This window comes from Callithrix jacchus, chromosome 5, assembly GCF_049354715.1.
Source record: "Callithrix jacchus isolate 240 chromosome 5, calJac240_pri, whole genome shotgun sequence".
Taxonomy (NCBI): domain Eukaryota; kingdom Metazoa; phylum Chordata; class Mammalia; order Primates; family Cebidae; genus Callithrix; species Callithrix jacchus.
The window spans coordinates 103,398,480-103,423,038 of NC_133506.1; the positions used below are offsets into that span (position 1 = coordinate 103,398,480).

The following is a 24,559-nucleotide window of genomic DNA, read 5'->3' on the forward strand; positions in this document are numbered from 1 at the left end:
GACGCCCTGGGAACTTTATCCTCCTTCTGAATAGAGACTGCAAACTGCCCCTCGGCTATATGACCTGTAATTAATTCTATCTCTGCGTTAAACCCACAATTCATTTGTTTTTGTTTGTTTTCTTTTCTTTTCTTTTTTGAGACGGAGTTTCGCTCTTGTTACCCAGGCTGGAGTGCAATGGTGCGATCTCGGCTCACCGCAACCTCCGTCTCCTGGGTTCAGACAATTCTCCTGCCTCAGCCTCCTGAGTAGCTGGGATTCCAGGCACGCGCCACCATGCCCAGCTAATTTTTTGTATTTTTTGTAAAGACGGGGTTTCACCATGTTGACTAGGATGGTCTTGATCTCTTGACCTCGTGATCCACCCGCCTCGGCCTCCCAAAGTGCTGGAATTACAGGCGTGAGCCACCGCGCCCGGCCTGTTTTTGTTTGTTTTGAAAAAGAAAATTGAGTTTCCTGAGAAATGAACTCACTTTGATCTTGACACACAAAATCAAAGTTCACCATTTCTGTAATGTCTTTCTGCTTAGAATGCACTGATGGACATCAAGTAGATGAAGAGTCACAGCTATCGCCAAAGGGCTGGGTCTTTGTGACTAATCATCATAATTACATGCTTGGTCAGGTACGGGTTGCTCCTGGCGATAGAGACAGAGGGTGTGGAAAGAGGATTGGCAATTTGATCAGGAGAAGTTTAAACAGAAGCAGACCTTTTTCACTTGGGGTCAGGGATTGGGGGAATGGAGTGAATTAGCTCTGGGAGAGTGAAAAGAAAGTCAACCAGGCCCATCAGCTGGTCAACTGCACCCCTCATGTGCAGAGACCTGGGGGGACGAGCTGTCATCCCACAACAGAGATGGGGTCCGTGGCACCACCCTCAGCCTGTCACCGGCTCAGCCTGGAACAACAGCACACATCCAAGGTGCAGAGGAAGGCTTCCTTCCGGGGCTTTTTCTGGCCATGGAGAAGCTCAAAGGCTTCCTGGAGAAGGTCACAGCTGTAATATTGACCTCGTTTGCAATTTTTCCAACCAGCAGGATAAAAATATCTTTTAAAAAAGAAAGCTTAGAAGAGGGCATTATCAGAAACCAGCCTTCTTAACAGCTCACACTTCTCTATTCTTGGACCGGCTTGTTTTCAGACATTGTTATGTCCAAGTCTCGGTAGAAAAAGCCAGCCAGGGCTCTGCAGAATCAGAAAGATGGGAAGAGAGTCTGGGGCTCCACAGGCAGGAGCTTGAAGGCAGAAAGGGCCCCAGGCACTTGGCATCTGCTCCTGGCAGACCCGATTAGTCACCAGGAGGAGTTTTCCTCTACCTGACAGAGGCAGAGGAGTGGGTTAAGGAAAGGAGACGTGCGTCTCCTGTCTTTTGGTAGCTTGAGTGGCTGTAATTTTCTGTTTGCACCCCAGATTCTATTATGAGGGGTGGGGCTCAGTAGGAGAACCCCAGGGAGCACAGCTGGACAGAGAGAGACAGTCTCTGTGGAGAGGCAGCCCGGTCATGAGTTGCCTGAGGGATACTCTGCGTTTTCTCGCACTGGGGCCATTTCAGCCTGTTGATATAAAATTTATAAATTAAAAAATTAAAAAGAGCTAGGGGATATTTCCAGAAACAAGACCTCTGTAATGGCCCAGAACACAAATAGAAACAGTGTATTATTATTCCAGGAGCTGCTCACCATAGTTGCCAGGAATCTAAGATTGGATGCCTTTGGGGCTGAACCCCTGAGGACTCCGGAGAACACACATTGCCCCCCAAAAATCTACCTACCCGCACACATTTTCCACCCTCTCTGCAGGATGCCTCAAGGGAGAAAGTAAATGAAATCCAGAACAAATCACTTGGCCCCTGAGGCAGGAGGGTAACTGCTCACTGCTGTAGCTAAGTGTTTATTTCCTCTCCCCAAAGTATTGCTTCTGAGGTGGACATTTCCCTGCTGCAGACCCTCTGGGCGTGGGCAGAGAGGCCAGGGAAAGGTTAGGTGATGCAACTAGAGCATCTATTTAAATGAGAGGAAAGTGGCAGTACTGAAAATAGAAGAGGTTCAGAAAATTGTGGAGTCAGGCTGGGCTCGGTGGCTCATACGTGTAATCCCAGCACTTTGGGAGGCTGAGGTAGGTGGATCACATGAGGTCAAGAGTTCAAAACCAGCCTGGCCAACACAGTGAAACCCCATCTCTACTGAAAATATAAAAATTAGCCAGGCGTGGTGGAGCACGCCTGTAGTCCCAGCTACTCAGAGGCTAAGGCACGAGAATCACTTGAATCCGGAAGGCGGAGGTTGCAGTGAGCCAAAATGGTGCCACTGCCCTCCAGACTGGGAGACAGAGCAAGACTCTGTCACAAAAAAAAAAAAAAAAAAATGTGGGGCTAGTGGGAGGAAGAGCAGCTCTGTGAGCTCGGTGCCCTCCGGCCACACATGGAAAATCTCTTCATTCCTGCCATTTGGCCTTCATATTCACCAACATTTAATGTAAAAAAACATGTCATCGATATAGGCCAGAGGGAAGTACAGAGGCCTTCTTAAATACCACCACCAGAGACCACCAAGTTCAAGTTTAATTTAGCTGAATATTTAAATATGTTGACATCTCATCATGTAATAAAATAATAATAATATCCCTGGCCTGGTAAATGGTTACTATGGTGAACGAGAGGAGTGTGGTTATTTTAAAAGTCTATCAAGCCTATTATGAGGACCCAAGGCAGGGGGAAGTGCGGGGATGCCAAGGCCGGACAGTAGTGTCAATGGTGAGCAGGATGAGGTTCTGGAGCTCGCTCTTGTGAGAAATGCACATCCTCCTGAGTGGTGTCTGCACCCTTGAACCTGGGGTGGGTGGCCTGGGGCCCAAACAGTGGGGGACAGCCCATGACATCTGCCTCCCCTTATACACAAACCCCTTAGCTACATGAAGCTGATTTCTCTCTTGTCGCTGTAGATATTTTTGGCAACAATCAATCCCTTTAAAATTTTTATTTTCCACTTTACAGAAAAAAATGCAGCAAACAGAAGACCCTAGTGACTGACAGTCCCTGGTGTTCATGTCTAATCCTGCTCATATTTAGAGACATAGTCATCAGCGTGAAGCTACTATTTTGTGTCCTGATTTTTCACATACCATGTTTTTGTCTTCTTCATATGTGTAGATAGTTCAGTTGCAGTCACCGAAAACCCTAAGTAGGTAGGAGACATCTTTGTGCCATTTCAATTAGCCAGTTCCCAGCCATCCTCTTAACTGTTGATCTAGAAGGTTAGCCCCAGATCAGTGCAGTTATAAATAGTCCATCCCCGGCTATCTTTTCCTAGAAGAATCCAATGTCATCTCAGCTAGGCAGAAACATATTTCAACTCCCAAACTGTTTCAAGAGTTTGAAAAGCTCAGGCCCAGAAGAAACAGACTGAACAGCTAACAGTCTTCTCTGCGTACAACTTTATAACAGGCCATGGGTTTAAAGTCCAAAAGGGCTCAAATTTCTACCCCACGTTTGACGACTCAGACCTCAATCCAGAGCTGAGCTGACTTTTCTGCGCCCAGGCCATGGCGGTGAAATGAAGGTGCAGCAGCCCCAGCCGGGCCCTCCTGATGGAGGTGTGTGGGGACGGCGCCACCCGCCACCCCGGCATCTGTAACCTGCATGCTCTTCTCCCTGGGTCTCCTGGAGGCAAAGCAACCTTGCTTGCCCGCTGTTGCAGAATAACAAGGGTCTTAGCCACAGGAGTTGCTGGCAAGTGGCAAGAACGAATGGTGAGCAGCAGTGTCGTTTAAGGTCTGGTCAGATTTGCAGATGCATAATGGGAATGCAGAAAGGCCATGTGCAGACAGACTGGACACAGTCGGAGGCAGCTCAAATCTGCCCCAGCCTTTCCAGGTGCTAAAGGATGAGTGACAGAGTCTATAGCTAAGGAGCTGGGGTGCCCCACAAAGGGTGGCCTTTTTACCTTTGTCCTTTGATTTTTTTCCTTTTAAAATCATATCTGTCTTCCTGTAGGTAAGCAAGAAAAAAAAGAAAAAGAAGATGAAATAAAATCGTATCTGTAGTTGACATAAAGTGTAACTTTGGGTGTGCAGCTTAAATGATGGTGAGGACTCTCCTGCCTACTGAAGGGCAGAAACGCCTTTGCTTGTCATTGTTTCCCCATGGCATCCAAGACAAAGTGGGTGCTCTGTGACGCTCTGGAGCCCCTCTCACGTTCTTCAGAGCTGCTAGAAAACCACGGGTGAGAGTCCAGTGGCTCCCAGGGAAGTGAGTGCTTTGCTCTCTGGTCTGGCCTCTGTAAAACCTGGGTGACTTGCTATCTATTTTTGTTGGTTTTGCTGTTTCCTTTTCAGATTACTTGATTGTAATTTGATGCCCTGTATAGGTTGAGAAATTTAGTTGATTTCATGGACTGTCATGTCGCAAATAGGACATTTCACATTTAACAGGTGCATTTGGAATCCCCTTAACTAATGTAGTTTAAGATGTACAATGAGTTAATACCAATGACTAGTAAAACGTGTAATCGTATTCTCCTTCCTCTGTGTGTCTTTCTGACAGAGCCCTCAGTCCCGACAATAGGAAGCTGAGAGGTGATCCACATATCCACGCACCCAGAGTTCAGGGGATCCTTGGCAGATGGGCATCGGTGTCATTTACTAACCAGCAGGATGGAGACCACGCCCTTAAATTCTCAGAAGCAGCTATCAGCGTGTAAGGATGGAGAAGACTGTCAGGAAAACGGAGTTCTGCAGAAGGGTGTCTCCACCCCAGGGGACAAATTGGAGTCCGGGCAAATATCTAATGGATACTCAGGGGTTCCAAGCCCCGGTGCGGGAGACGACATGAGGCACCCTATCCAGGCGGCTACCACCACCCTAGTGGCTGAGCTTCATCAAGGGGAACGGGAGACCTGGGGCAAGAAGGTGGATTTCCTCCTCTCAGTCATTGGCTATGCGGTGGACCTGGGCAACGTCTGGCGCTTCCCCTACATATGTTACCAGAATGGAGGGGGTCAGTATCATGGGCTTTGAGTAGAGGCTGTGACCCAGGGTGGGCGGTAGGTTCTCTTGAGAGGCTAGAAAACAGAGTATGTCTTTTCGGTCTTCATTGGTGTAAGTCTGGGAATATGATGGCTTAGATTTCAAGCTGGTTGAAAAGTCAAATCTTGTTGGGCACAGTGGCTTACGCCTGTAATCCCAGCACTTTGGGAAGCTGAGGCGGGCAGATCGCCTGAGGTCAGGAGTTTGAGACCAGCCTGGCCAACATAGCAAAGCCCTGTCTCTACTAAAAATATAAAAATTAGCTGGGTGTGGTGGCAGGCGCCTATAGTCCCAGCTACTTGGGAGGCTGAGGCAGGAGAATTGCCCAAACCTGGGAGGTGGTATCTGCAGTGAGCCGAGATCGCACCACTGCACTCCATCTGGGGCGACAGATCGAGACTCTGTCTCAAAAAAAAAGAAAAGGTCAAGGTTGGGCGCGGTGGCTCATGCCTGTAATCCTAGCACTTTGGGAGGCCAAGGCGGGTGGATCACAAGGTCAGGAGTTCATGTGCAGCCTGGCCAACATGGTGAATCCCTATCTCTACTAAAAATTACAAAAATCAGCTGGGCGAGGTGGCAGGCACTGTAATCCCAGCTATTTGGGAGGCTTAGGCAGGAGAATCACTTGAACCCAGTGGGCAAAAGTTGCAGTGAGCCAAGATCACGTCACTGCACTCCAGCCTGGGCGACAAAGTGAGACTTTGTCTCAGAAAAACAAAAGAAAGGAAAAGTCAAATCTCCAGTAAGCCAAATGCGGAAGGCAGCGTGTCGGAGGCTCTCCAGGTTGTGAAGCTGGGTGAAGCCCACCCAAGCCTGACCTCACAGACCTCAACATTGTTAGCACTCCATTTATTAAAGGGTCTCCTCCTCATCCTGCATTCTCCAGGCCAGAAGTGAGGGAATGGCTGTCAGCCTTGTGCTAAGTTCCTTCACTCCTGCTGGCAGGTTCTGCTGGGAAGAGTCCAGAAGGCTAGGCTTGCGTAAGGGAAAATTTGGAGGCGGCTTCAGAGTCCCAGATGCTTCTGGACCTTTAAACCTGTGTGAGGTCAGAGAAGGGCATCGATGTAGGTCCAGAGTCTTAAACCAGGCTGGGCAGACTCTAAAGCTGGATTAGATTCACAGCATGACATTAAAAGCCAACCTCAAACCAGGCATGGCTGTCCCTCCTATCTCCTCCTTGGAGGTTAGATTTTTGAGGCCAGAGGCCCTATCTTGTTCCTTCTACCCCTAAAGCCTCTCAAGTAGTTAATTTGTAGATTATCAAAAATAGTAGCTGATTGTGGGCATGACGATGGGAACCTGAGAGAGAGCAGAGCAGTGGGGAAAGTGCATGCGTTGGGGCCTCTCACTTGGGCTGGTTATCAGCACAGGAAGATAACAAGAAGTGGGGCTCCAGTGAGTCCATCTTGATTTTGATGGGAGCTCTGATGACAGATTTGGGAGGGCAGCTAAAAGAGGTTTGGGAATCATCCATTTGTGTCACCCTCACTTCCCCCTTGACCTAACACAGAGTGGCCTGGATTTGCTGTTTTTTGAGAGCATTTCTGTCCATGCAGATGCAAAGGTAGTGCCAGGGGCCCCTCGGAAGCTCTGCGCTTCCCACCGAGGAGGAGCAAAAGTCATAATCACCTTATCTCCTGCTCCAGAGGGCTCACCTTTAGCCTGAGCATTATGTAAGGGGCTGGGTCACTGGTGACGTTTCTGCTACACTCATTCCCCAGCATAAAGCCGATCAAGCAAACCCTTTGGAGGAAGGCCACCACAAGAACACGTGGTTTTTATTCTCAAGCCGGATTTACCTAGTGTGATTGTAAATTATGTGGACCTTTCTGACTTGCACAGACCTCAGGTTTCCTGGGTTCAGAGTATTTTACAGCAGGGAAAGTTATCAGGGAAAATTGCAGCTGACCCACCCTTTTGGCATTTTTATTTTTTTATTATTTATTTATTTAGAGGCGGAATTTTGCTCTTGTTGCCCAGGCTGGAATGCAATGGCGCGATCTCAGCTCACTGCAACCTCCGCCTCCCGAGTTCAAGTGATTCTCCTACCTCAGCCTCCTGAGTAGCTGGGACTACAAGGCACCTGCCACGATGCCCAGCTAATTTTATATTTTTGGTAGAGACAAGGTTTCTTCATGTTGGTCAGGCTGGTCTCGAACTCCCGACCTCAGGTGATCCACCTGCCTCAGCCTCCCGAAGTGCTGGGATTACGGGCGTGAGCCACCGCTCTGGGCCCCCAACTTGGTATTCTTAAATTCAGCCTCAGCCACAAGTCCAGGAAACACCAGCATCTCCACTTATGTAGCAGCTCTTGCTTTCTTGTTCTGTGAAAAACTACCCTGTCCAGCCACTCCTGCAAATGGGGCTTGTCAGGGAGCATTCTGGCTCAATGGAATTATAGAAGTGTAGCCAAATATCAATGATCATGTGTCTGGAGCCATAGATAATACCGATGAACAAAGGTATTGATTCAGTGACTCACAGATGGTGGCAGCTGTTGCTATACATCGTCACAGGTGATCTATTCCAAGGGTCCCAGGTACTGGTTCCATCAGAGTCACCTACGGAACTTGAACACAATTTTTGTGTTGTACCCGTGCTTGGAGATTCGGCTTCAGGAGGTCTGGGGTAGACCCAGGAATCTAGGTGATTATGAGGTGTGGCTACATCTGGGAAACTCAGCTCTCCTCAACTGTGTTCCTTTATAGGGAGGAAATTGGGGCTCAGAGAGGGGAAGCAGCCCAGGGTTCTCCAGGCAGTCAGAGTGGACGTGGTCCTGCCTGTCTGCTGACTCCCAAACCTGGCTTTCTTCCCAATCTCTCTCTTGCCCTCCTCTGAAACTTCATTTTAGTCATGGTGCTTCCCCTACAACTGCTTCTGGCAGAGCACTAAGACCAGGGGAACACAGCGTAAGGCCACTCAGCCTAGGGTGGCTCCGGGACACTCAAATCATGCCGTGACTGTGACTCGGGGTCACAGATCAGTTGGGCTATCCTAGGACAGATGTGGGCAGGGAGTGAAATTGTCTTTCATCTGCCTCAGGGGCATTCCTCCTCCCCTACACCATCATGGCCATTTTTGGGGGAATCCCACTCTTTTACATGGAGCTCGCACTGGGACAGTACCACCGAAATGGATGCATTTCCATATGGAGGAAAATCTGCCCGATTTTCAAAGGTAACTGAAGGGTTCTGTGGGGTGGGTAAGTGGAGCCTCCGAGGAAGCGATTTCCATCAGTGGGTGGGAGCTGGGAGCCTTCTTCTGGAATCAGTTAGGCCTGAGGCATCCCTGGCTTGAGCAATAAAGGTTCTGACTGCGCACGTGGCATGCAATTGTTAAAGAGAAACAGAATAAATGGCAATTCGAAGTAAACAAACGTAAACATTTTAAAGCATTAACAGGACATGTACACATTTTCTAAAACATGTTACCTTGCTAATACATACGAGTGACTCCCTGCAGGCCACTCTCCCCGCTGAGGCCTGGAGTCCTTGGAATGGAATGGAGGGCGGCACCACCCTGTCCCCCTCTGCTGGGCTGCGGGCCTCTCCGGCGGGCGCCGTGTCAGCCTTCTGTCGTTGGGCCACCCTTAAACCCGGCCTCTCTCCCATCGCCCTGCCCAGGGATTGGTTACGCCATCTGCATCATCGCCTTCTACATCGCCTCCTACTACAACACCATCATGGCCTGGGCGCTCTACTACCTCATCTCCTCCTTCACGGACCAGCTGCCCTGGACCAGCTGCAGGAACTCCTGGAACACTGGCAACTGCACCAACTACTTCTCTGAGGGCAACATCACCTGGACCCTCCATTCCACATCCCCTGCTGAAGAATTTTACACGTAAGTGCATGTAAGTGAGGGGTTGGCCTGTTAGGGGCAGGCCACACCCCTGGGGTTTGGCTTCTCAGGAAGAAGGCTGGGGCCAAGCGCAGATTTCTGAGAGATGAAGTTATCCAGGGGTGGGAGGAGCAGAATTCGGAGTTGGGAAACTACCTCGCCTGCCCCACGGGCTGGCCCTGCTGTGCCTCCCTGAACTTTCTCAAGCGCCAAGCGAGCTTGCTCCAGCGTGCCCATGCTGGTGCCTGCCTTCACATTCCAGAATCACTCCCCTGCAGCTGCCCTGCTTCCAGGCTCCTCCTCTCAGCCAAATGTCTTGGAGATAAAGCATCCTACTGCTTTGATAGTTCAAAACTATTCAAATGCTGTAATGTGTTGACTTCATAAGTGGGGTCTACCTTTGGAAGAAGATTCTGGGAAAGGTCGTTTTCTTTAATGCTGGAATTCTAGGCAATGGCAGCCCAAAGAGAGACCTACTTCAGGGGAGGGAAGGGAGTCCACTCCCCACACTGACACATCCCTCAGGTTCCCAGAAGCCAGTTGCGTTGCTCCAAGGAGTTCAGGTCCCAGCCAGCAGAGGAGAGTCGAGGAAGTCTGCGTTTGGGTTGAACACTCTTCCCAGGGTGTTGGCCGAATGTGCTGTGTGGTTCTTCTGGACGGGCAGGGCCAATCCCAGCTCATCCTGGGCCTCAGGCAGCACAGTGGCCATTTGTCCTGGGCACCCTCAAAGGAACAGCATAGATGTGTGCCCAGGTCACTCTCCAGAGCCCTCAGGAGCTTTTCTTTCTCCTTCACCCCAGGCGCCACGTTCTGCAGATCCACCGGTCTAAGGGGCTCCAGGACCTGGGGGGCATCAGCTGGCAGCTGGCCCTTTGCATCATGCTGATCTTCACTGTTATCTACTTCAGCATCTGGAAAGGCGTCAAGACCTCTGGCAAGGTGAGGAGGGCTCTGGCGGCTGACCCAGGCCTGCCCCCCGGCGCACAGGCTCTCAAACTCAGAACCCAGTAGCCTGGATGGCTCCTGCTCAGGGCATAGCCATTGTTTCCTTCCACACCAAACACATTCCTGATGCACCCTCCCTCTCTTCACCATATTTGTTAGAAAATTCTATAAGTGGATTGGACATGGTGGCTCACACCTCTAATCCCAGCACTTTGGGAAGCTGAGGTGGATGGATCACTTGAAGCCAGGAGTTCAAGACCAGCCTGGCCAGCACGGCGAAACCTGCTCTCTACTTAAAAAAAAAAAAAAAGCCAGGTGTGGTGGCAGGTGCCTGTAATCCCAGCTACTCAGGAGGCTGAGGCAAGAGAATCACTTGAATCCAGGAGGCCGAGGTTTCGGTGAGCCAAGATCGCACTGTTACACTCCTGGGCAACAGAGTGAGATTTTGTCTCACATAGAAAAAAAAAAAAAAAAAAAGGAAAAGAAGAAAGAAAAATTTCTAGAAATGGGCCAATGCCAAGAATCATTACATGATTTTTTCCCCCAAATTCCTTTAACCTACAATTAATGATAGTATCATAATTAATAATCGTGGTGATAATTTACTGGAAACCCATGATGGACCATGTTCAGTGCTTTTTATATGCTGGCCAGCTCGAGATACTCCCCCAGCCTTACAGATGGATAGTGGGCTCTGAGGCGGTTCTACTGGCCAAGCGGAATTTGATCCCTGTCTGTGTGATTCCAAAGGCTGTGAGGTTTCTGCCATACCCCCTCACCCTCCTTTCTCAAAGTCTTCGAGAATAAAAGACACCGACACCCACCCAGCTCCCTCCCTCCCGCTCCCTTCCCTAGAACAGTAGATGATAACGCAGGCTTTGGCCCTCCTTCCTTACAGGTGGTGTGGGTGACAGCCACCTTCCCTTATATCATCCTTTCTGTCCTGCTGGTGAGGGGTGCCACCCTCCCTGGAGCCTGGAGGGGTGTTCTCTTCTACTTGAAACCTAACTGGCAGAAGCTCCTGGAGACAGGGGTAAGAAATACGCACACCTGTCTGTCATTTTACTAAATGAAGCCGGTCCTCCTCCAAATAGGACAGAAGGGACAACTGAAATTTGGTTTCAGTGTGCAAGTCTGCAGTGATACTTTAACTCAGAAATACAAGCATTAAAGTACAGTTGAGGCCACTGGGTGGGTTTATGCCTAAATGATAGAAAGAGAAATCACATTTGTTTGCACTTGATTTATGGCTACGCCTGGAATGAGCCTTACTTAAAAGCTGGGTTTCTGCCTCTGCACTTGGCCACATGGAGGCAGGAGAGGTGAGCCTGCCGGTGCCCAGGGTCAGCCTGCGCCTCCCCTACCCCCTGCCCTTCCCCGCGCTGTGTTCCAGGTGTGGATAGATGCTGCCGCTCAGATCTTCTTCTCTCTTGGTCCGGGCTTTGGGGTCCTTCTGGCTTTCGCCAGCTACAACAAATTCAGCAACAACTGCTACCAGTGAGTACCGGGCGAGCAGAGCTTGAGAGCGGGGCGCTGAACGTCAGCTAGTGTGGGGGAGGATGATGGGACTGACGGCCTTGATGCCATCGCCCCTCGGGGCAATGTTGCAGGCCCCTGACCAGTTCACTCATGGTCAGAGCACTCATTGAGGCTGTGGCTTCACCTGGGCCACTCAGAGGTTGAGAGGGGCCCCAGGCCCTTCGGTTTTGTCAAAGCTCCTGTATATAAAAATAATAAGAGGCTGGACATGGTAGCTCACCATGTCCTGTAATCCCAGCACTTTGAGAGGCTGAGGCGGGCAGATCACCTGAGGTCAGGAGTTCCAGACCAACCTGGCTAACATGGCAAAACCCATTTCTACTAAGAATACAAAGATTAGCCAGGCTTGGTGGTGCACACCTGTAATCTCAGCCACCTGGGAGGCTGAGGCACGAGAGTTGCTTGAACCACCGTACTGCAGCCTGAGCAACAGAGCAAGACTCTGTCTCAAAAAAATAGAAAGAGAAAGGAAGGAAGGAAGAAAGAAGAAAGAAAGGAGGGAGGGAGGGAGGAAGAAGGAAGGAAGGAGGGAGGAAGAAGGAAGGAAGGAAAGAAAGAAGAAGGAAGGAAGGAAGGAAGGAAAGGAGAAATTACAAAACAAGTTTACAAAAAGTTGCAACATACAATTATGTAGCTAGGTTGAATTAGTTAATGTGTTCTTTTTTCTTTCTTTTTTTTTTTTTTTCCTTTTTTTTTTTTTTTGAGGGAAAAAGAGAAGAAGGGGAAAAAAAGAAAAAGGGAAAAAGGAATATTACTTCACTCCTAAAATGGGTTTCAATAATGGCCGATCAATATTTTGAGTTTTTAAAGTGGTTAATGCATATTTTATGTGTTTAAAATGGAGACCTCTATTGTGTTTATTTGTTCTGGCTCTGAGTTCAAGTCCTGGATATCATTATCAATTTGTTGTCTCGTTGAATCTAAATCTCATTATGTGTCTTATGTATCTGGGTGTTAAGATCTCTTATTGTTACATTAATCCTTTTACCCTTGCATCCTTGTAGCTTTGAAATCTATTTTATTAAGTGTGAGAATTGCAACTCCTGCTTTTTATTTATTTATTTTTGCTCTCCATTTGGTTAGTGAGTTTTTTTCCATCCCCTTGTTTTGAGTCTTTGTATATCTTTAGATATATCATTAGATTTTGTGGATAATGTATATTTTGTGTGTTTAAAATGGAGAGCTCTATTGAGTTTATTTGTTCTGGATCTTAGTTCCAGTCCTGGATATCGTTATCAATTTTCTGTCTCGTTGAATCTAAATCTCATTATGGGTCTTATGTATCTGGGTGTTAAGATCTCTTATTATTACATTAATCCTTTTATCCTTGTAGCTTTGAAATCTATTTTGTCAAATGTGAAAATTGCAACTCCTGCTTTTTATTTATTTATTTTTGCTCTCCATTTGGTTGGTACTTTTTTTTCCAACGCTTTATTTGGAGTCTATGTATATCTTTGGATATACCGTTAGATTTTGTCTGTATCTTTTGATTGGGAGATTTGGTCGATTTAAATTTAGGGTTGCTGCCGTTTGATATTAACTGGCTATTTTGTCCTTTTGTTGATAAAAATTCTTCTTTATGTTAATGCTCTTTACTTTTTGGTGTATTTTTAGAAAGGGTCATACTGGTTGTTCCTTTCTGTGTATAATGCTTCTTTTAGAAGTTCTTGTAAAGCAGGCCTGGTGGTAATAAAATCTCTGAGTACTTGCTTGTTCCTAAAAAATTTTTATTTTTCCTTCAAATGTAAAGCTTAAATTGGCAGGATATGAAATTCTGGGCTGAAAGTTCTGTTGATTAAGTATATTGAATATTGGCACCCACTCTCTTCTAGCTTGTAGGGTTTCCGTTGAGAGATCTGCTGTAAGCCTAATAGGCTTACCTTTATGGGTAACTTGATCTTTCTCTCTGGCTGCCCTTAATATTTTCTCCTTCGTTTCGATCTTGGTGAATCTAACGATTATGTGCCTTGGGGTTGGTCTTCTTGAGGAATATCTTTGTGGTGTTCTCTGTATTTCCTGGGGTTGAATAGTGTCCTGCTTTGCTAAATTAGGAAAATTTTCCTGGATAATGTCCTGGAGAGTATTTTCCAGCTTGAATTCATTCTCTCCGTCACATTCAGGTATACCAATCAAGCGTATATTAGTTCTTTTCACATAATCCCATATTGCTTGGAGACTTTGCTCATTCCTTTTTATCCTTTTTTCTCTATTCTTGTCTTGTTGTTTTGTTTCATTAAGTTGATCTTCGACCTCTGATACCCTTTCTTCTGCTTGATCCATTCGGAGTTAATGTGTTTAACAACCAAAATTGTAATGTGATTATTTATTTGTATGATGTATAAATGAAAAGTATGATGACCATATTATTTTGACTAACACAAAATGCCATAATTTTTTCAACAAAATTCTACTTCAGAAATGTTAACAAAACAGGGAGTGTTACACCAATTATGGTTTAAACATCACCCCTGGGCTGGGTATGGTGGCTCACACCTGCAATCCTAGCCCTTTGGGAGGCTGAGGCAGGAGGATCACTTGAGCCCAAGAGTTTGAGTCCAGCCTGGGCAACATGATGAGACCCAGTGTCTACAAACATTTAAAAATTAGCTGAGTGTGGTGGTGCATGCCTATGGTCCCAGCTCTTCCGGAGGCTGACGCAAGAAGATTGCTTGAGCCCAGGAGGTTAAAGCTACAGTGAGCTGTGTTCATGCCACTGCACTTCAGCCTGTGCAACAGGGGAGACCCTGTCTCAAAAATAGATATCACCATCATCTTTAGACTTAATTCTGTTCAATCACAGATGACAGCATCCAGCAATCTCCTTGTGCTATGCATAAGGTAACTGCAGAATAGATTTTTTTTTAAACGTGGGAGGGAAATTCACTTGTACACTAAGTAATGTGGCCTTGCACTGGGACACCACCCTGAATTTGTATGATAAGGTTGTCTTTTAAAAGTGTGAGGGTGGGAGTTTGAGACCAGCCTGGCCAATATGGGGAAACCCCATCTCTACTACAAATACGAAAATTAGCCAGGTGTGGTGGCAGGCACCTGTAGTCCCAGCTACTCTGGAGGCTGAGGCAGAAGAATCACCTGAACCTGGGAGGCGGAGGTTGCAGTGAGCCGAGATAGAGCCACTGCACTCCAACCTGGCTACAGAGAGAGGCTCTGTCTCACACACAAAAAAGTGTGAGGATATCTCGGTGGCTGGCAGTCTTGTGACTTCATGTGAGATGATGTCAAGGTCTAAATCTGAGGCTCTCACAAACGGGAGGCCCAAGGCCTGTCCTGGCTCCACTCTAACCCGGGCCCTGCTCGGGAACAAGGCTGGTTTGAAATGGAGTGGCCTGTGCTGTGCTCGTTTACCGCAGATGGCCTCTGAAAGCGCCCTCACTGCTGTCCCTGCACCATGTGTGGTGGTCATGGCAGCTGGAGCTTCAGGCCTCGGCAGGGGACTCCGGGACAGGCCTGAGGTCCCTGAAGTTCAGCCTGCTTGTCCTTGCTGTGGCCAGCCTGTCTCAGGCAGGACAGACACACAGACAGATGCTCCTTAGACCCCCAATCTTGGAACCGTCTCAAGCAGCCCCTTGGGTTTTTCACTGCAGAGATGCTCTGGTGACCAGCGTGGTGAACTGCATGACGAGCTTTGTTTCGGGATTTGTCATCTTCACGGTGCTCGGCTACATGGCTGAGATGAGGAATGAAGATGTGTCTGAGGTGGCCAAAGACGCAGGTAGGACCTCAGGTTCTGTGCAGGTCCCTTGCTCCTACCGAGATGCTTTGCTTTGAATCTTTATAAATATCTAACTTTTGATTTATTTCTAAATGTTCCCGAAATTTTCCAAAGAACTCTAGGCATGGTGGAGTTGAAGACCAGCCTGGACAACATAGTGAGACCCTGCCTCTATAAAAAATAAATTCACTGGGCGTGGTAGTGCACACCTGTAGTCCCAGCTACTCAGGAGGCTGAGGTGGGAGGACTGCTTGAGCCTGGGAGGTCAAGGTGCAGTGAGCCATGATCACACCACTGTACTTCAGCCTGGGCGACACAGCAAGACCTTGTCTCCAAAATAAGAACTTTTTTTATTCAAAGATTTGAGAGAAGCCCGATGCCTTGGAGATTTTTCCGTGTGTTCAGGCTGTGCAAGGACAGTACCCCTCCCTTGGCACCCAGCACTGGGGCCTTCAAAACCTTTGGGCTTGAAATTATGACTCTGATGATGGCTTTATAGCCGTGGGGTTGCTTTCTGCGATAAGTCTTATGTTGGATCAAAGTCTAGTAAGCTAATCATCATTTATCCTTAGAACTGCCCCTGTAGAAAAAGAAAATCTAGCCAATATGACCACTCTATTTTACTGAGCAGTTCTCATGGAAAAGGCAAGCGACAGAGATGAAAACACAGATGATGGCATCTAGTGGATGAGGTCCTGGGCCTTCTTGCTAACACGCTTGTATCTTTGGCCGATTCGGTGCTTTGACCAACCCCATACCCCAAATGAGGGCACCCTTAGCTAGCCCAGGAGAGGCTGAAGACACGTCCCTCACACTATCAAAAGGGACTTTAAAATAGAAAGAGGTCTTTATTCCAAGGCCTCCGTGACTCTACGGAAATCAACTGAACATTTCCTACTGTTCTGGAGCTAAAGACATCAGAGGGGGTAACTGCCATGGAGCTCAGAAATCTCAATCCTAGCCCTGAAAAACCCCATGGCATTGCGATAGGGTGGAAACTCTGATTCTTGTGTGCAGCTTTGCCAGTCTTTGGGTCTTAGATCTGTTACTACCACCCCTGTGTTAATGGAGGGCACATAGTCTTCAAGATGGAGGCTCCACCCTTCCTGCCTCCCAGGAACTGGGTGGCCAGGTCAGATGGAATAGAGCGTGAGGAAGTGCTTGGTGTGTGTCAGAACCTGATTCATGAGTCAGGGCTTGTGATGAGAAGTGTAACCCCTGGCTGAGTTTCCTCTGTGACGTCCTTGTAGGACAGGTCTTGTCACCCCCGCCTCCTCTCTGCCCTCTGTCTCAGGACCCAGCCTCCTCTTCATCACCTATGCAGAAGCGATCGCCAATATGCCAGCGTCCACTTTCTTTGCCATCATCTTCTTTCTGATGCTGATCACGCTGGGCTTGGACAGCACAGTGAGTAAATGGGAAGGGGACATGGGCTCTGGAGGATGAGAGGAGGACACAGCTGTACTCAATTCCCTCCCGTCCCGGCCATCCCCGGCAGCGCTGACTGCTCCCTCCTGGTGCTCCAGATCCCCAGCTTCCTCCTCGGCATTTACCACTAGTACATTTGAGTTGTTACTGGGATAATGTGGGTCAAGTACCTGGCACAGGCCCAAGGCTCACTCATGTGAACTGTTACTGAGCCCTGCCCCTTGGCCTGATTACGGCGCCTACAGGCCAGGGCGAGGTCTCTCCTGGGTCTCTGCCTTGCCGAGCACTCAGTTCAGGTCCTGGCATGAGTGAAGTGAGTCTCAGCTTTGAGTTGGCTTTTCTGGAGCAAACAAAGTCTCCCCAAGAGACCTCACATATCGAAGTTCTGTCCACGTGTTCTATTTTCTTTCCGGGCTGTCCTTAGTGATGGGCTTTAAATGACAGTGTCAAACAGGGAAATACTCTTTGCGATGCTTTCCTGGGCCAGTGAGTCGGGAAACTGGTGATGATCAGCTTGACCGGTCTCTCAGCAACCTTACCCCTCCCTCCCGTTCACGGTCCTGAAGGCCACGGCCTTGTCCCAAAGCCTCCACCATGACTGCTTGCCTGAACCTCTCAGTTTGCAGGCTTGGAGGGAGTGATCACAGCTGTGCTGGATGAGTTCCCACACATCTGGGCCAAGCGCCGGGAGCAGTTCGTGCTTGCCGTGGTCATCACCTGCTTCTTCGGATCCCTGGTCACCCTGACATTTGTGAGTGCCACGCCCCTCAGTTTTGAGTTGGCCTCCCCTAGGGCAACAGAACTATACAGGAAGCTGTTCCTCTCCTTCCATCCCACACAGTGCCCTGGATTTGGGACCAACGGGGAGGGGGTTGCTACTCACATTTAAGTTTGCCATCGGTTGGGCTCACCCCTGTAATCCCAGCACTTTGAGAGGCCGAGGAGAGTGGGTCATTTGAGGTCAGGAGTTCAAGATCAGCCTGGCCAGCATAGTGAAACCCTGCTTCTACTAAAAATTAAAAAATGGTCAGGTGTGGTGGCAGGTGCCTGTAGTCCCAGCTATTTGGGAGGCTGAGGCAGGAGAATCACTTGAACCCAGGAGGTGGAGGTTGCAGTGAGCCGAGATTGTGCCACTGCACTCCAGCCTGGGTGACAAAGTGAGACTCCATCCAAAAAAAAAAAAAAACTGTTGTCCAGGAGAAGAAGAAAAGTTGTTTCTGGCACATCCATTTGTAGACTCTGTGCACAGCATCCAGGGGCTCTCAGCATTTCACAGTAGACACAACTAGATTTCAGAAAACAAAACTGTGACCAAGGCCCTCAATGTGTCTGGTATCCTGGGCCCTTCTGGATTCAGTCTTTAGAGGCAGGGATCCTCAGGGTCATGTCCACAGCAAGTGTTTAATAAGTTGAAGAAAGTTTAAAATAGATCCCATGGTCCTTTGGAGTATGTCTCTTAAAATTTGGCAAAGAGAGGAAACAAGAAGAATGAACTACATAGGATGGGAAGAGGTATCTGAGTGGGTAAAACCTGCCCACACTGCAAAGACAGTTTCTTTTTTTCGTTTTCTTTCTTTTTTTGAGACCGAGTCTCACACTATCCCTAGGCTGGAGTGCAGTGCTGAGTTCTTAGCTCACTGCAACCTCCACCTGCCAGGTTCAAGCAATTCTTCTGCCTCAGCAATTCACCTGACCTCACGTGATCCACCCATCTCAGCCTCCTAAAGTGCTGGGATTACAGGCGTGAGCCACCATGCCCATTCTGAGGCAGTTTCTGGGGTACTCATGTTCGGTCCCAGGTGGGATTTTTCCAGAATGATTCTAAGTTAGGAAGCCCTTGCAGGTCTCTGTAGTTGGGAGGGGCAGCACCTCGGAGGGTCCTCACCCAGGCTCTGCTCTCCCCTCCAGGGAGGGGCCTACGTGGTGAAGCTGCTGGAGGAGTATGCCACGGGGCCCGCAGTGCTCACTGTGGTGCTGATTGAGGCAGTTGCTGTGTCTTGGTTCTACGGTAAGATGCTTCCTTCAGCCCGCTGTGTCCCTTCTACACCATCAGCCAGCACAACACAAAGGGCTGATTTAACCCGAAAAGGCGGGGAGGGGCAATTTACAAGAGGTGACATCCTGACAATGGGTCTGTAAAAGAGTCTTGGCCAGGCGAGATGGCTCACCCCTGTAATCCCAACACCTGAGGTCAGGAGTTTGAGACCAGCTTGGCTAACATGATGAAACCCTGTCTCTACTAGAAATACAAAAAAAAAAAAAAATGCTGGGCATGGTGGTGCATGCCTGTAATTTCAGCTACTTGGGAGGCTGAGGCAGATTGCCTTAAATACCGGAGGCAGAGACTGAAGTGAGCGAAGACTGCACCACTGCACTTCAGCCTGGGTAACAGAGTGAGAGTCTGTCTCAAAACAAACAAAAAACCCGAAAACAAACAAAAACAAACCACTTTTGCCTGGTATTTGCTACACATATTAAGGAGGTAGGGGGCATATTTTGGGTTGCACGTGGGCTTGGATTTTTTTAAAGAAGAAATCTTCCCACCTCCCTGGCGATCCAGAGGACCAAGTTCAAGTGTGTGATCTCTACAGACCTGCCCAAGGAACTGCTGGGACCTCTGGGGGAAGCAACCACAGAGCACCTTTCCCTTCTCAATTGCTCACCCTTCTTTGGGAGTTTTCAGTTCTCAGTTCTGCACCAGTTACTTTAGATAGAAGAACCTTGATCTTGATCTGGCGTATGAATGGGCAATATTGGGGTTAAAAATGTCCCTTGAAGGTTTCCAGTGTAATGATCAAAGTGACTGTCAGGCGGGTTCACCATTCCTAGACAAAGTTCAACTTTCTTTTCCACAATAACATTGATATCAGTTACGCACGCAGCTCTTAGGAAGGCAGTGTGGTGCCCAAAAGGACGTGTCAGTCTCCTCCCAGATGCCCACCCATCCTCCCTCCCTATGTAGAAAGAGTCTTGCTTGCTATAAAAATGCAGTTTTGTGACAAGTCCCCCAGTCCTACTTTTAGACCAGATTGCTGTGGCTGTGCTCCTCCTACAGAGAAATTCCAGAGCTGCTCTGTGTGTCCTGGGTAGGAATTCCGGTTCCCATTCCCCTTGTCATTCCCAGTGCTGATCCTGTGACTCTGCCTCTCCCGGAGAATAAGGGCACAGCAGCACAGCCCGTGTCCTCTCTCAGTCTCTGCCTCTCTTCCCCTTGGCTGGTTCCAGGCATCACTCAGTTCTGCAGGGATGTGAAGGAAATGCTCGGCTTCAGCCCGGGGTGGTTCTGGAGGATCTGCTGGGTGGCCATCAGCCCTCTGTTTCTCCTGGTGAGTTGCCATTTCCCTTTTCCTCTTCGCCCTGGCGAAAGACTCCCTGCCAGACACATAAAAAATGAATTGCAATGGCTGGGCGCTATGGCTCATACCTGTAATCCCAACACTTTGGGAGCCTGAAGCAGGTGGCCAACATGGTGAAACCCCATCTCTACTTAAAAAAAATACAAAACTTAGATGGGCGTGGTGATGGGCACCTGTAATCCCAGCTACCTGGGAGGCTGAGGCAGGAGAATAGCTTGAACCCAGGAAGTGGAGGTTTCAGTGAGCTGAGATCACACCACTGACTCCAGCCTGGGCAACCGAGCAAGATTCCATCTCAGAAAATAAATAAATAAACAAACAAATAATAGTATTGAAGAATAACATATACAGAAAAGTATTAATACACAGATCATAAGTGTACATCTCAAAGAAATGTTATAAATTGAGCACACCTATGTAACCAAAACCATACCAGGAGACAAAAACATGACCAGCTGCACTTCAGAGCCCCTCTTGTGCCCCTCCCAGCCACTGTGCCCACCATGGTTCCCCACGTTTCTGACTTGTAACACCGTGGAGTAGTCTGGGCTCCAGTCACTCCAGCACGTCGCACCTCTGCTCAGTAATAATGATGCATAACATTTATTGAGCACTAAATGCCAGGCCAGACTTCATGCTCAGTTTGTACTCACTGCTCTATAAATCCTCACAATAGTTCTATGAAGTGATTATAGTTCTGGCACTCTGGGATTACAGGTGTGAGCCACCACGCTTGTTTTTTGTCTTTTAGAGACAGAAGTGTTATTAGATTGATCCTTCAGTCCACCGCCAGCTTATTAGGAGCATGTGGGCGATGCCATTGTGTTTTAGGACATCTTTTTGTCATCCAGCTATTCTGTGTCCCCTTTCAAAATAGCCCTTTTGGTTGTTCGAAATCACCTAGCCCATCCTTACCAGAAGCAGAAGTCCTGACATAAATGGGTTATTAATTTATATTATTACCAGTACGTCTCAACAATCTACTTAAACATTTTTGTTTTCAAAGGCAGAAAAGTCCCTGGATTAATTCCTTGAGGGCAGAAAGATGTTTGTTTGTTTGTTTCTTTCTTTCCTATTATCCCCGCACAGTGAGGAAGTGCTGTCCACGGAGACTTGAAGGCAAGTGAGATATTCACCGTGGGCGTAAAGTTTAAGAAGGCACCAAACAACTCAGTACTCAAGATAAATATTATTCTTGGGCAATGCTTTTCAAAAATAAAAATTGCCAGGTGCGGTGGCTCATGCCTGTAATCCCAGTGCTTTGGGAGGCTGAGGCGGGTGGATCATGAGTTCAAGAGATCAAAGTCATCCTGGTCAACATGGTGAAACCCCAACTCTACTAAAAATACAAAATATTAGCCGGGTATGGTGGCGCGCACCTGTAGTCCCAGCTACTCTGGAGGCTGAGGCAGGAGAATCACTTAAACCCAGGAAGCAGAAGTTGCAGGAGCTGAGATCGTGCCACTGCACTATGGCCTGGTGACAGAGTGAGACTCCATCTCACACAAAAAAATAAAAAGTTAATAAATAAAAATTAATGCAAAAAGATTCATGATTAACAAAATATCAACATTTTAAATAAACACAGGAGCCAGCCCGTACTTGTACATCTTACCTCACTCGCCTTACCCTAATCTGGTCCTGTTAGATCCTTTCTTTTAAAAATTGTCGTAAAATATTATTTATTTTGATTTTGGCTCCCGCTTAACTGTTGTGCCTGAGGTGAGTGTCTCCATGTACCCTGGGGCTTGGGTCTGTTCATTTCTGTCCGTTTTTGGCTGTCAGGCTGGGTAAGCTCTTGGTACACAGTCAATGAGTTTCTTTGCCCAGTAAAACCCACGTGCAGCTTTGGATGTGGGCCCATTACCCGTAATTCCCGTGATGTTTGCCGTACTCACCCCCTCTACCGGCAAGAGCCCTAGTGCCTAATTGAGAGAGGCAAATCTGCCTTCCACTTCTACGTTTACTTAACAGATCCCCTGCCTGCGCTTTTTAAGGCTGCTTTAGGTAAACAACAAGTAGCTTACTAAAAATAATTCTTTTTCACCGCAGCCAAGTTACAAAAAAAGAAAATATTGTGTATGAGTAGAAGCCAGGATGTGTGATGGGGTTTCTGAAGTAGCACTTGCCCCAACCAGAGGCTGAGCCCCCTGACGACCGAGTGGGATTTCACACACCTGACATGAAGAGACACGTGGCTGGGATGATTCCTAACCAGATCCTCTATCCCTGTTCCCAAATAGCTCCCTTAGTAGCTGGGTCTGCAGATGAGGAGCGTGGGTTAGGAGAAAGGTTTGCAATTGACCCGGCTCATGTTTTGAAGGCTTCCTTGTGGTCTTAGGATAGCACTGCTCAGAAGATGGATGTGTGTTTAACAATTTCCCGTTTTATTACCTGCAGACAAAGAAGAAAAAGATATAAATAGATGTTTAACCACACAAATAATTTACATTACTGTCTTCTTTATGACTATGAAATAATAAAATAAAATTAAATCAAGAACAATGATGATTTCGACACAGTGGTTACTAGGCAAAAACTGATATTTACACTCTCTGGAAACCAAACTGAAATAAGAAAACTCAAAAACTGGGTGTTGGGAGCACACTGTGGACTTTTTCTTGGTCAGTATTCTCACAGAATATTCAAGTGAAAAGTGTATTAAGGTGCTTTTTTTCCTTCCGTAATTCCTTTTGTGATGAGGACCGGTGGCAGGCGGTCGGTCATTGTTGAGAGGCCTAGTGGCAGAGCCAACCTCGTTGAAACCCCAGTCAATGGAGCTTAATGCGGAAGGCAGAGAGCTCAAGAAAGCGAGAGGAGCACACCCCCAGGAGCCTGAGTCCCCTCCGGGTCTTGAGAACCTTCTTATCTTTCTTGGACATCAGGCACCTTCCATCTGACCAAAGACAACCATAGCCAGAAACACAGTGAAAGGCAATTAAAACAAAGCAGAGAGAATATGAAGCCTGGTGCTGGCAGGGGCTGCCGAGAGGTCACCCAGTTTATTCCTCTGCCTTCTGGCAAGACAAGGCCCAAACAACTCTCACCAAAGGTTGCCAGTCTCTTTGCCTGGGCAGAGGCCAGTGCTGAAGCGGGAGCTACAAGCTCCCGGACTGCAGGGGCAGCTGGAGGGATGCTGCAACATCCCCCGATAGGAAGTGCAGGCTGGGGAGGAAAATCAGGGAAAGCACCTGGCTGGTTTAGTCTTGCCGCTTGGGTACGGAAGTTGGTAGTTCTGTGTGTCAGAGTTCAGGATATATCACGTCTTGGGAATTTGCTGGAAGTATTTTAGCTTTAGCGATTGGTATTTGCGGTATCAGAAATGTCTCTGTCTGCGTGGATATTGTTAAGACTTTTAATGTTTCTTGGAATTTCTGTTTTAGTTCATCATTTGCAGTTTTCTGATGAGCCCACCACAGCTACGACTTTTCCAATATAATTATCCCCACTGGAGTGTCATCTTGGGTTACTGCATAGGAACTTCATCTTTCATCTGCATCCCCACATACATTGCTTATCGGCTGATCATCACGCCAGGGACATTTAAGGAGGTACGTGCTAGTTAGTGTGTATATGTGTGTTCAGACTACCAACTGTTGGGAGAAAAGGATTCTCTTGTGCTCTATTCAAAAGAGAGAAGTCTACTACATGAGTTTCATCAGGAGGCATGCAACCTTACATATGTCTGTACCTGCATCATGGTGTAGACCACTAATGGCTGTCATCTTAAGGGATCTCCCAGAGCCTCAGATGCAATGGCAAAAGATCATCTCACTCGTGTAAATTTTGCTGTAACATCTCAAATTAACTTATCTCCCTTCTCGGGCTATCATAGATGATGGTTCCTTCTGCCTCTCCCCAAATATCACCCCTCACCAAAGAGTGAGATGATCATTTGAGTGCACTGGAACATTCAGCTTGGGCTGTGTATAGCTTTTCTTTTTTTTTTTTTTGAGACCGAGTTTCACTCTTGTTACCCAGGCTGGAGGGCAATGGCGCAATCTCTGCTCACCGCAACCTCCACCTCCTGAGTTCAGGCAATTCTCCTGCCTCAGCCTCCTGAGTAGCTGGGATTATAGGCACATGCCACCATGCCCAGCTAATTTTTTTGTATTTTTAGTAGAGATGGGGTTTCACCATGTTGACCAGGATGGTCTTGATCTCTTGACCTCATGATCCACCCGCCTCGGCCTCCCAAAGTGCTGGGATTACAGGCTTGAGCCACCGCACCCAGCCCCGGGCTGTGTATAGCTTTTCAAACTGATCAGACAACTATCCTGCCTCCTGCTTGCCACTGGACATGATAATCAGATCTGTGATGTCTAGAGCAATACACGAATTTTAAGTGGTGATTATGGTGGGAAACGTCCATGGTCACTTTCTTTTCTTTCTTTCTTTTCTGTCTTTGTTTCTTTCTTTTTCTTTTTTCTCTTTCTCTCTTTCTTCTTTTTTTCTTTCTTTCTTTCTTTTTTTTTTGACAGAGTTTTGCTCTTGTTGCCCAGGCTGGAATGCAGTGGTGCAATCTCGGCTCACCACAAGCTCCACCTCCTGGATTCAAGCAATTCTCCTGCCTCAGCCTCCTGAGTAGCTGGGACTACAGGTGTGCGCCACCATGCCCAGATGATTTTTTTGTGTTTTTAGTAGAGATGGGGGTTTCTCCATGTTGGTCAGGCTGGTCTCAAACTCCTGACCTCAG

General features: G+C 47.8%; 1 protein-coding gene across 3 annotated transcripts in view; it reads left to right on the forward strand.

Annotated features, from left to right (window-relative positions):
- SLC6A4 (solute carrier family 6 member 4) overlaps positions 1-24,559 on the forward strand; it is a 40,795-nt gene that overhangs the window by 10,121 nt on the left and 6,115 nt on the right. Inside the window, exons 2-13 of one of the 3 annotated variants that reach the window (XM_008997142.4) lie at positions 4,541-4,993; positions 8,065-8,199; positions 8,646-8,865; positions 9,663-9,801; positions 10,706-10,840; positions 11,201-11,304; positions 14,952-15,079; positions 16,374-16,486; positions 17,127-17,258; positions 18,416-18,515; positions 19,733-19,833; positions 23,247-23,414. In XM_008997142.4, coding sequence (XP_008995390.1) covers positions 4,651-4,993; positions 8,065-8,199; positions 8,646-8,865; positions 9,663-9,801; positions 10,706-10,840; positions 11,201-11,304; positions 14,952-15,079; positions 16,374-16,486; positions 17,127-17,258; positions 18,416-18,515; positions 19,733-19,833; positions 23,247-23,414 — 1,818 coding nt within the window. In that variant the 5' untranslated portion in view covers positions 4,541-4,650. Of the gene's footprint in view, positions 1-4,540; positions 4,994-8,064; positions 8,200-8,645; positions 8,866-9,662; positions 9,802-10,705; positions 10,841-11,200; positions 11,305-14,951; positions 15,080-16,373; positions 16,487-17,126; positions 17,259-18,415; positions 18,516-19,732; positions 19,834-20,952; positions 21,072-23,246; positions 23,415-24,559 lie in introns of those variants that run through there. The other 2 variants (XM_035300890.3, XM_035300889.3) reach the window with 2 other exon arrangements.